The sequence below is a fragment of the Aotus nancymaae genome, unplaced genomic scaffold, assembly GCF_030222135.1.
Source record: "Aotus nancymaae isolate 86718 unplaced genomic scaffold, 86718_ANA_hifiasm-v0.15.2.pri h1tg000028l, whole genome shotgun sequence".
NCBI lineage: Eukaryota > Metazoa > Chordata > Mammalia > Primates > Aotidae > Aotus > Aotus nancymaae.
This window is the reverse complement of record NW_026988441.1, coordinates 16,588,885-16,601,732: the sequence shown is the minus strand read 5'-3', so window position 1 is coordinate 16,601,732 and position 12,848 is coordinate 16,588,885. Positions and strand designations below refer to the sequence as shown.

General features: G+C 37.8%; 1 protein-coding gene across 3 annotated transcripts in view; it reads right to left on the bottom strand.

Moving 5' to 3' along the window:
• Positions 1 to 5,627: 5,627 nt before the first annotated feature.
• The window catches only part of ZNF568 (zinc finger protein 568), a 31,723-nt gene continuing 24,502 nt past the window's right edge, over positions 5,628 to 12,848 (bottom strand). For all 3 annotated transcript variants that reach the window (XM_012436912.3, XM_064381419.1, XM_012436922.3), the window contains one exon: positions 5,628 to 9,401. In XM_012436912.3, the coding sequence (XP_012292335.2) occupies positions 7,819 to 9,401 (1,583 nt within the window). In that variant the 3' untranslated portion in view covers positions 5,628 to 7,818. The remainder of the gene's footprint in view (positions 9,402 to 12,848) is intronic.

Below are 12,848 nucleotides of genomic sequence, written 5' to 3'. Positions count from 1 at the left end.
TAATCCCAGCTACTTGGGAGGCTGAGGCAGGAGAATCGTTTGAATCCAGGAGGCAGAGGTTGCCGTGAGCCGAGATCGTGCCATTGCACTCCAGCCTGGGTGACAGAGCAAGACTCTGTCTTAAAAAAAAAAAAAGTTCTTGATCAGACACAAAACTAGGGGGATGCCATAATGGTGGAGAAAGCATTCTGTAAAACCATAGTTGTGATGCTGGCAGAAGCATTATGTGCAGGAAAAATAAAATCTATATCCAGAATATCTGTCCATACTTGTAAGAATGAATCTCTGTCTCATCCATGACAGAACAGGCCCAATATAATTGGCCTTCTACCAGGTGGCTGGCTCATTCCAAAAGGGAATGCTGCTATATCATGGACTCAATACTGGTCTCTGCTGTTGACAAAAATTAAGGGAAAAGACTGTGCCAGCTGATTATGTCCCTTTTATTAAGGAAGAAAATGTTTTCAAATACCCATTACCCCCAAATATTTTTGCTTGTATCTTACTTGCCAGATTTATGACACATGGTTGCTCTCACATGGAAGGCAGACAGGCAAAGAGATAAGAAGATGCCCAACTTGTCCTTTTATAACAGCATTAATCCCACCCATGAGTGTGGAGCTCTCATGGCCTAATCACCTTGTAAAGGTTCCACCTCTTAATACTGTTATTATAATGGCAACTAAATTTCAACATGAGTTTTGGAGAGGATAAATATTCAAACCATAGCAATAATCAAAGATTCCCAAGGAAGTAGGATAACATTCACATCCTTAATGAAAATTTCAAGCCCAGCTGTACAAGTCTTCGTATAGATACAAGTCCCTCCTATAGCACTTGCATGTCCCCAAAGACTAAAGACCAGTGTCTCAACTAGGAGAGTACAGAAGATAATTTTTTATTTAGAGGTGATGCTCTTCCACCTCTAACACTGGAGGTATCAGTTACATCAGGGGACATGGTTGTCATCTGCTACAAGCTCCACCACCTCCTCTATCCACCTTACCTTCATTATTTTGCTTATTTATTTATTATTTTTTTGAGACGGAGTCTCGCTCTGTTGCCCAGACCAGAGTGGTGATCATGACTCATTGTAGCCCCAACCTCCAGGGCTCAAGTGATCCTCCCACCTCAGCCTCCCAAATAGCTGGGACTACAAGTGTGTGCCATAACGTCCACCAAATTTTTTAAAAAAATTTTGTAGACACAGGATCTCACTATGTTGCCCAGGCTGGTCTTGAACTCCTGGGCTCAAGCAGTCTTCCCACCCTGGCTTCCCAAAGTGTTGGGATGATAAGCATGAGCCACCATGCCCAGCCCACTTCATTATTCTGCCTTAAAGATCAAATAGGCTCAGATGCCTCAGATTTCGAAGAACACTTGTGGGTTATTCTCTACTTTCAGTACTTATTTCTTGAAGGGATATCCAGACATAGCAGAAATCAAGCTTGGGTTCTGGACACCAGGAGATCTTAGAAAGTTATTGTCCACTATGTGACAAGAAAGTAATATTTCACAAAGGTTCAGAAGCTAATCTAACAAATGTTTATGTGACTTGGGCCTTTCTAATGCATGACAAGGTATTACCAATGTTAAAAACCAACTCTGAAATAGGGCACCAGTCACAGCATAGCCCTTTGCCAAGCTAATTTATAGAGACTTTATTGGAAGTATTTATAAAATGGCTGTTCATGTTGCTGTCAGTTATTAAATTTAGTTAGAGGAGAAACAGCAGCTTATTATATGTTAACACTAAAATCTCTTTAGGACACAGTCATTAGTTATGCCCCAGAAGCAGCTATAGAGGCTTTGCCTTGGCTTTCGTGCTGGTACTCTGCCCAAAGCCTAGTGCAGCTGACATTCATCTGTGTTCATACATATATTTCCATCACTTATCAAGCTACGAAAAATGAAACAACTGAGACTTAATTGACAGGTCTAAAATTAAGAATTTTCATGAATTTCATATCCCCTATACTACATAACCAATCCAATCCTTGGCATTTATCCCAGAGAAATGAAAACATACATCTATACAAAGAATTTTTACACAGATGTTCATGGTAGCCTTATTTGTAACAGCCCCCAAACTGGAAACAACACAGCTATTCATTAACAGGTGACTGCGGTACCATTATTTAGTAATGAAACCTATTTAATGAAATTATGGACGAAAACTTCCAAAGTCTAACAAGCAATTCAGACATCCAGACACAGAAGGCTTGCAATATACAAAGAGATAAAATGCAAAAAGTTTTTCTCCATGGCACAATTACATTCACATTGTTTCAAGTCAAAGATAAAGAGTGAATCCTAAAAAGAAAAAAAGCATCTAGTCACCTATAAAAGAAACCCCATTAAGACTAATAGAGGATTTCTAAGCAGAAAACTTACAGGCCAAAAGAAAAAAAAAAATGGGATGATATATTTAAAGTGCTAAAAGAAAAAAAAAACTAGCCACGAATGCTACATCCAGCAAAATTATCCTTCATAAATGGAGAAATAGTCCTTTCTAGACAAGAAAATGCTAAGGAAGTTTTTTACCACTAGACTGGTCTTACAAGAAAAGCTGAAGGCTGGGTGCAGTGGCTCACGCTTCTAATCCCAGCCATAAATATGGGAGGCCAAGGCAGATGGATCACTTGATGTCAGGAGTTCAAGACCAGCCTGTCCAACATGGTAAAAGCCCTCTCTACTAAAAATACAAAAATTAGCTGGGTATGATGGTACACCCCTGTAATCCCAGCTACTCAGGAGGTTGAGGCATGAGAATCACTTGAACCTGGGAGGCAGAGGTTGCAGTGACCTGAGATGGAGCCACTACACTCCAGCCTGGGCAGCAGAGTGAAACTGTCTGAGAAAAGACCAAAAAAAAAAAAAAAAAAAAAAGAAAAGGAAAGAAAAGCTCAAGGGAGTCCTAAACCTTGAAGCAAAAGGATAACACTATAACACCATCATGAAAATAAGTGAAACTATAAAACTCACTGGTAAAGCAAACACATAAAGGACACACATGGTATTATTACAGAAATTTACCAAGCCACATGACAATAAGAAAACAAGTTTAAATATATATATATATATATATATATATATATATATATATATATATATATATAAAACAACAAAAAAGCCTGGGCATGGTGGTTTAAATCTGTAATCCTAGCACTTTGGAGCCAGAGAAAGGAAGATCATTAGAGCCCAGGAGTTCAATACCAGCCTGAGCAATATAGTGAGAATTTGCAGAGACCAGATCATCTGCTTGCTGACATAAGATCAGTAAAACACCTTCAGACCTCAGATTCAAGTTTACTTGGAAGTACTTTACGTCAACCAATAGGCTCAGCCAGTCTTACTGGGGTGAGAGGCCAAAAGAGAAATCTTAGGTTGTCGTTATGGACCTTAAGTGGAATTTTACATTTCTCTGTTGACTCCAAAGCTATGTAAAGAAAGGGGCAGAGGACTTAAGGCATATAAAGTACAGGGCAAATAACAAAAACATTAAAAAAAAAAGTCACAGAGAAAAACAACAGTTGAGACAAAGAAACAACATCTTGCAGGTATTTATACATACACACTTGTGTGGCTACATGAAATGTAAAAACTATTTTTTAAAAAAGGTTTACATACTGGGTGTGGTGGCTCAGGCCTGTAATCCTAGCACTTTGGGAAGCCGAGGTGGGCGGATCACCTGAGGTCAGGAGTTCGAGACCAGCCTGGCCAACATGGTAAAACCCCATCTCCATTAAAAATACAAAAAAAAAAAAAAAAAAAAAAAAATTAGCTGGGCATGGTGGAGCATGCCTGTGCTCAGCTGCTTGGGAGACTGAGGCAGAAGAATCACTTGAACCTGGGAGGCAGATGTTGCAGTGAGCCAAGATCCTATCACTGCACTCCAGCTTGGGTGACAGAGTGAGACTTGGTCTTAAAAAAAAAAATTACATATATATATATTGGGTATGTTGGGAAAACTGGATTTAGTATAAAACCTATTTAAGGAGGCAGTATGAAATGATAATACTCATTTAGATATTTCAGTTTTGGTAAATTGTAATTGTTTTCATTAAAGTCAGTCCCTGCTGTTGATGACAAGTCACCATCAGTCTTCAAAAATACCTAATAACAATCAAAATTGGTAGTCATGGTTGTACTTCACAACTTTAGTTTGAGATTTACTTTTGTGAAATCAACTTCAAACAAACGTAGTTCATGTTCAATCATAAAAGCTAAAGATCCCTTTTGACAAACATCCCCTATTTTTATCTTTTTATTATTTTTATTTTTGAGACAGAGTCTTGCTGGGTTTTCCAGGCTGGAGTGCAATGGCACGATCTCGGCTCACTGCCACCTCCGCCCTCCAGGTTTAAGCGATTCTCCAGCCTCAGCCTCCTGAGTAGCTGGGATTACAGGCACATGCCACCACACCTGGCTATTTTTTGTATTTTCAGTAGAGGTGGGGTTTCAACATATTATAGGCCAGGCTGGTCTCGAACTCGTGACCTCAAGTAGTCCACCTGCCTTGGCTTCCCAAAGTGCTCGGGCATGAGCGACTGCACCCAGCCTATCTCCTTTTTATTTATAATTATTATTTTTGATACAGGGCCTTACTCTGTTACCCAGGTTGGAGTACAGTGGCGTGATCCCGGGTTCAAGCAATTCCCTGCCTCAGCCTCCTGAGTAGCTGGGATTACAGGCCCCCGCCACCACACCCAGCTAAATTTTTATATTTTTACTAGAGATGGGGTTTCGCCATGTTGGCCAAGTTGGTCTTGAATTCCTGACCTCAGGTGATCCACCCACCTCAGCCTCCCAAAGTGCTGGGATTACAGGCTTGAGCCACCACGCCCGGCCCCATCTCCTTTTTAAAAAGGCATTAGCAGATTTCTGTATTATATATCAAATAATATTGTAGAGATGGCATAATAAAAACATGACCTCTGTAAGAGTTGGTTCATGTATTGTTACAGAGAATGCGACTCTTCAAGAGGAACTCTGTTACTTGTGTTCAGGGTCTAAGATCATCACCATTTCCAATCAAAACTGGATAGGCTGTGTAAGTTGAGTTGTAAAAATAAAAAGGTCTCTAGGTTAAGACCAACACACTCTTACACAATTGCTTATGGCCACCTCAGGAAATAAATGATTTCTCATTTCAAAATATTGTAATAATTAACAATGATATTCATGCCTATGCTGGTTGTATGGAAAATTACAGGGCAAGAAAACAAATATTGCAAAGTCACTTTCTCAGGAAAAATCTTAATCTCTTCACAATGATTCTAAATATATTGGTAATTAGTTAGCTATGTATCTACAAATTTGCTGTCTAATAATACTAGCTATACTAAGAGGACAGGCACCATGAATAGTAGACCACGATGCCCTAAGCTAGTAAATAAAAACACATTTCATTTGTTATACTGCCATCTGATTTTCAAATTTTTAATAATTTACTCGAATCTAAAATATCATCAGTTGAAAGGAGTCCAATGTCAGAAATGTTAAAATATAAAAAAACAGCATCATAGAGTTGATAAAATGTGCTAATTTCATATTATATAATAAACAGGGGTATTCTAATTACTAATTTTCTAGAGATATTTTTCATAAAATAGTTGAGCATCTGATAAGGCATATGAATCCATTTATTAACATTTCTTTCTATGAGCACAGTCTTCCCCTGGCCTGTTCTAGAAAACAACTAGGAAAACACTATTACAACCAAACATTCATGTAATCATTGTGTATCATTAGCTTTTAATATTTATTTTATATGCTACCAGTCTTTTTTAAGGCGTAAAAATTACAAGCAAAGCTAAAGGCTCCTTTTAATCAACAGCCCTAAATTCAGTCTCCAGAGACAACACTGTCAATAATTTGGTATGTATCCTTCTATTCTATTTTAAATAGTTTTAAATACACTTTTCAATAATAGAAACAGTTATTCTTTATAAATGATTTCATTCCAATTTACATGAATATTATTATACAGCATTTCATTTGTATTTTGATTTTTTTCACTCAGCATTGTTTTAATTATCAATGTTACACAACATGGATCTGGTTCACTGCTTTTAAGTGCTGTATGCTGTTCTACCATTTGAACATACCATATTGTGTTCATCTGTTACCCCACTGATTAATATTTGTTGTTTTTATTGCAGATATGTATTTATACATTTCTTTTTTTTTTTAAAGAGATGGGGTCTTACTGTTTCCCAGCTGGCCGTAAACTCCTGGGCTCAAGTTATCTTCTGTTACCCCACTGATTAATATTTAGGTTGTTTTTATTGCAGATATGTATTTATACATTTCTTTTTTTTTTTAAAGAGATGGGGTCTTACTGTTTCCCAGCTGGCCGTAAACTCCTGGGCTCAAGTTATCTTCTGTTACCCCACTGATTAATATTTAGGTTGTTTTTATTGCAGATATGTATTTATACATTTCTTTTTTTTTTTTAAAAGAGATGGGGTCTTACTGTTTCCCAGCTGGCCGTAAACTCCTGGGCTCAAGTTATCTTCTGTTACCCCACTGATTAATATTTAGGTTGTTTTTATTGCAGATATGTATTTATATATTTCTTTTTTTTTTTTAAAGAGATGGGGTCTTACTGTTTCCCAGCTGGCCGTAAACTCCTGGGCTCAAGTTATCTTCCTCTATCAGCCTCCCAAGTAGCTGGGATTATAGGCATGTGCCACTGCACTGGCTATACATACATACACATATTTTATATATATTTCTTATGCAGTATTTGTGAGTTTCTATAGGATGTATAACTAGAAGTGGAATTGCAGAGTCCTTTTGTCTTTAAAAAAAAATGCTCCCTCAATGTCATAGGCAGTATCGTCTACTTTCTCCCAATGGTTTCACAGTTTGGCTTTTCAAATTCCAGTATTTAAGTCCTTTAGAGTATTGATTTTTTGGCCAGGCACAGTGGCTCAAGCCTGTAAACCCAGCACTTTGGGAGGTCAAAAAGGGCAGATCACTCAAGGTCAGGAGTTTGATACCAGCCTGGCCAACATGGTGAAACCCTGTCTCTACTAAAAATACAACAACAACAACAATAAATTAGCCCAGTGTGTGGTGCGGGTCTATAGTCCCAGCTGCTGGGGAGGCTAAGGCGTAAGAATCGCTCAAACCCAGGAGGCAGAGGCTGCAGTTAGCGGAGATCATGACACTGTACTCCAGCCTGGGCTACAGAGTGAGACTGCCTATAACAAAACAAAACAAAAGGAATATTGATTTTTTAATGTGTCATAAGGTTATATGTAATTTTATTTTTTCCAATATGAAGAGTCAAATATTCCCAACAATTTTATTGATGAGGTCATCACTTCCCTACTAATTCATGATGTCAAGTCTAACATACACCAAGTTCACATATATTCATGAGTCTGCTTCTGGGTAGTCTATTCTTTAAAAACTGCTTACTTACCTATTAATGTACTAATAGCACACATTTTTAAATGACTGTAACTTTATATCATACAGCGAGGGTATTTTCTCTGTTCTTCTTCAAAATTGTCTCAGCAATCCATACAGTTCTATTTCACATGAATTTATAGTCATTTTGGAAAGATCCTAGAAAATTCTGAGTAGATTTTGTTTGGAACTGCATTCAGTCTACAGATTTTTAGAATTGAGGTTTTTATAATATTGGGTTTTTCCATCGATGCATACAGTATTTCTCTCCATTTATTCTAGTCTTACATCTTTTAACAAAGTATTACAATTTTTCCATAAAGATTGTTTTTTTTTGAGCTTATGCTAAGATATTTCAAGTAAAACATGGGTTAGATTTAAGAGGCCTTCTTTCATTTAATACACTCGGCGTTTCTCACCTGTATGACCTCTCTTATGTATAGAAAGGGATGCTCTTTGAGAGAATGCTTTCCCACATTCATTACATTCAAAGGGTTTCTCACCAGTATGACTTCTCATATGTATAATAAGTAATGAGCACTGAGAAAAGGCTTTCCCACATTTATTGCATTCATAGGGTTTCTCCCCTGTATGACTTCTCACATGAAGTGTGAGGGATGAGATTCGAGAGAAGGCTTTACCACATTCATTACATTTGAATGGTTTCTCTCCAGTATGAATTTTTTCATGCTCAAGAAGATTTTGTCTCTGACTGAAAGCTTTCCCACACTGATTACAATGATAAGGTTTCTCTCCAGTATGAATTTTCTCATGTTCAGTGAGGTTTGATTTCTGACTAAAGGCTTTTCCACATACTGTACATGCATAGGGTTTCTCACCCGTATGAATTCTCTGGTGTCGGATGAGGTTTGACATCTGAATAAAAGCTTTCCCACATTCACTGCATTCATAAGGTTTCTCTCCAGTATGAATTTTCTGATGTGTAATGAGATTTTCTTTCCTGCTGAAGGCTTTTCCACATTCCTTACATTCATAGGGTTTCTCAGCTGTATGATTTCGCATATGTACAGTAAGGGATGAACTTTGAGAGAAGGCTTTCCCACATTCACTACATACATAGGGTTTCTCACCAGTGTGACTTCTCATATGTATAATAAATACCGAGCATTGAGAGAAAGCTTTTCCACATTTATTACATTTATAAGGTTTCTCCCCTGTGTGACTTCTCATATGTAGCGTAACAGATGACATTCTAGAAAAAGCTCTACCACATTCATTACATGCATAAGGTTTCTCCCCAGTATGAATTTTCTCATGCTCAATAAGATTTTGCTTCTGGCTGAAGCATTTCCCACATTCCTTACATTCATAGGGTTTCTCTCCAGTGTGAATTCGCTCATGTTCAATGAGATTTGATTTCTGACTGAAGGCTTTCCAACAATCCTTACATGCATATGGTTTCTCCCCAGTATGAATTCTCTGGTGTCTAATGAGGTTTGACATCTGAATGAAAGCTTTTCCACATTCATTACACTTATATGGTTTTTCCCCAGTATGAATTTTCTGATGTGTAATAAGATTTTCCTTCCTACTGAAGGCTTTTCCACATTCTTTACATTTGTAAGGTTTCTCTCCAACATGAATTCGCTCATGTCTAATGAGATCAAATTTATGACTAAAGTCTTGTCCACACTGATTACACTTAAAGGAGGTTACAACATAGGATGTACAATGATAAAATGGTTTCCCAAACTCATTACATCCATACTGTTTCTCTCTTACACAGCCTTTCTCATATCTGAGTAAGTCTAAATTATGTTCCAAATCCTTATCAAGTGAATCACATTCATAGAAGCTTTGCCTTGAAGTAACAATGTCTGAACTCAGAGGAAATATTTTTGCAACTTTTTTACATTCAATGACTTTTTCTTTAATCAGAATTTTCTTGGAGATGGATGTGACTTTCCTCACAAGTGTTTCCTGTTGCTTCTTGATCTGTTCATCAACTTCCCAAACTTCTAAAATGGAGGACCAAAAATTATTACTTGTGAATTATTCTACCACTATACTATTAATAACATATCAGAAATTGGCTAATGTGGGGTTTAATCTTTGATGTTGGCCTAGTCATCCAATACAAAAGAAATCTAAGAGTAAAGTTCCTAGTTCCTAAGGTTTGAGAAGTTAACTACTACATAAAACATATGGAGACACAAACTGACATCTGTAGGTCCAAATAGCTTTGACTAAGTTTTAGAGCGTCCATGTACAGTGCAGAAATCAGCAAAAAGAACAGAATGATTAAAATGAAAGTGTGAACACAAAAATGACTGATAGGAAGTCAAACGGCTAAAGAATAAAATGAACACTTGTGATTAAACACACTGGCTTGAATGCATGCACTTATTTTTTCTCCTTCCTAAAATTCCATTAAAAATGACAGTGAAAGAATAAAGGGTTAAATCCATAAAAAAAGGAGACTATGAGTCTAAAAAGGGTGAACAAAAGATTTCAACAAAATACTGCAGGATGAGAAGGATATAGGGAACCATAAACTAACAGAACTATAAAGTATCATGAAGACGCAAATGACAAGAAGTGACAAAGTGATTTGGCCAAATATCACTGGAAAGGCTCAAGAATTGGAGAATCCAGGCACTCAAATGGTAGGGATAAACAAGCACAAGGCAAGGATGTTCCCTTGCATTACTGCTTTTCAACATTGTACTAGAAGTTCGACCTAATGCAATAACAAGAAAATAAAAGCTATACAGATTAGAAAGAATAAAATGAATCCCAGCACTTTGGGAGGCTGAGGCAGGTGGATCACCTGAGGTTGGGAGTTCGAGAGCAGCCTGACCAACATGGTGAAACCCTGCCTCTATTAAAAAAATAAAAAAATAAAAAAATAAAAAAAAGAAAGAACAAAATGAAACAAGAACTGTCTTTGTTCACAGAAGATGTGATCATCTATGTAGAAAATCTGGAAAAAAAAAAAAAAAAAAAAACCAACAGAAAACCCCTGCTGGAACTAGTAAGTCAAAGGCTGACAAGTTTGCAGAGCAACAGGAACTCTTACTCATTGTTGGTGGGACTGCAAAATGGTACAGCCACTTTGGAAGACAGTTTGGCAGTTTCTTACAAAATTAGACATACTATTACCATATCATTCAGGAATCATGCTTGGTATTGACCCCAATGAGTTGAAAACATATGTCCATACAAAAACCTGCACATGGATATTTACAGCAGCTTTATTCCTAATTGCCAACACTTGGAAGATGCCCTTTACTAGTTGAATGGATAAACTGTGGTACATCTAGACACTGAAATATTCATCAATGCGAAAAACAGATGTGCTATCAAGTCATAAAGAGACACAGAGAAACCTTAAATGCATGCTGCTAAGTTAAAGAAGCCCATTGGAAAAGGCCACCTACTATATGATTCCAAACAAACTGGAAAAGGCAAAATTATGACTAGTAAAGGTATCAGTGATTACCAGAGATTATGGGAGAGAAGGAATAAATAGGAGGAAGAAAGAGGAGTTTTAGGGCAGTGAAAGTATTCTGTACAATACTATAATGGGTCTGAGTCATTATACATATATCAAAACCCATAGAATGTACAACACCAGGAGTGGCCCTAATGTAAACTACGGACTTTGGGTGGTAATAATGTGTATAATAATATAATAATAATAATGGAGGTTCATTGATTGTAACAAATATACCACTGTGGTGCTAGATGTTGGTAGTGGGGAAAACTCTGTGTGTGCTGGGGCAGTGGGTATCCATACACTTTGTACTTTTTCTTTACTTTTTTAAGACGGAGGCTTGCTCTGTTGCCCAGGCTGGAGTGCAATGACACAATCTCAGCTCACTGCAACCTCCCGCTCCCAGGTTCAAGCAATTCCCCTGCCCCAGCCTCCTGAGTAGCTGGGATTACAGGCACACGCCACCACGCCCGGCTAATTTTTTTTTTATTTTTTTTGTATTTTAGTAGAGACGGGGGTTTCACTATGTTGGCCAGGATGGTCTCAATCTCCTGACCTCGTGATCCGCCTGCCTCGGCCTCCCAAAGTGCTGGGATTACAGGCGTGAGCCACCGTACCCAGCTACTTTATACTTTTTCTTTCTCTTTTTTTTTTTTTTTTTTCAAAGACGGGGTTTCACCATGTTGGTCAGGCTGGTCTTGAACTCCCGACCTCAGGTGATCCGCCCGCCTTGGCCTCCAGAGTGCTTGGATTACAGGCGTGAGCCACCACGCCCAGCCCACTTTATATTTTTTCATGAGCTCTATACAAAGCTCAGTTTTGTTGTGAACCTAAAATCAACCTAAAAGATGAAGTTTATTAATTTAAAAAACAAGATGCAGTGGTCTGCAACTGTATTCCCGGCTATTTGGAAGGCTCGCTAAAGCCCAGGAGTTTAAGACTAGTTTGGGAAACATAGCAAGTCCTGATCACACACAAAAAGGCGGAGTGGGTAGGATAACAGTAGGACTAAAAAGAAGAGGATTAAAGTCTGAATAAAAAGCAGTTACACACCAAGGCAGATATCATGGATCTGATTAAGTAACATGTATTCTAATCTCCCACTATGCTTTCCCAATCTGTAAAGGCTAAGGCAGTTAAAACTACATTTCCTAGACATAACTGCATGTAGAGTTCCCATGTACACTATAATATGAGTGAGATCTCCAATCCCTTTCTGTTATTTAGCTTCATGAATGCTGGCATGTACCTCCACATAGGAGATAAAAAGACTGAAAGGCACAATAGATGCTGGCATTTGGGGCCCCCCACAAAACTTCTAGGTTTAGGCTGGGTGTGGTGGCTCATGCCTGTAATCCCAGCATTTTAAGAGGCTGAGGTAGGTGGATCACCTGAGGTCAGGAATTCAAGACCAGCCTGGCCAACATGGTGAAACCTCGTCTCTACTAAAAATACAAAAATTAGCTGAGCATGGTGGTACGCGCCTGTAATCCCAGCTACACAGGAGGATGAGGCAGAAAAATTGCTTGAATCTGGGAGGCAGAGTTTGCAGCAAGCCGAGGTCGTGCCACTGCACTCCAGTCTGGGCAACAGAGTAAGATTCAAGTCTCCAAATAAACAAAAAAACCAAAAAAAAAACCTTCTAGGTTCTGATCCAACCATTCTACAGTATAGTCCACTAGTTAAAAAAACATAAAAAATTTCTTCTATCCTTTTTAAAATTTAGAATTTTAGAAGATCTTTAGAATTTCCCTTTTATCCCTTCATGCATCAAAAGGAGGTAAACTATTAAGAATGATGGATTCCTTATTTAAACAAACAATTTTGAGGGTGTCATTTAAATTAAAAATACATAGGAAGCAGAAAAATAAGGCAAGTAGTAACTCTAGGAGTGACAGAAAGTTACATATGTACTGAAGAGTCATTTCTTGGCTCAGTAGTAAACAATATGTCAACAATCATAAAGTAA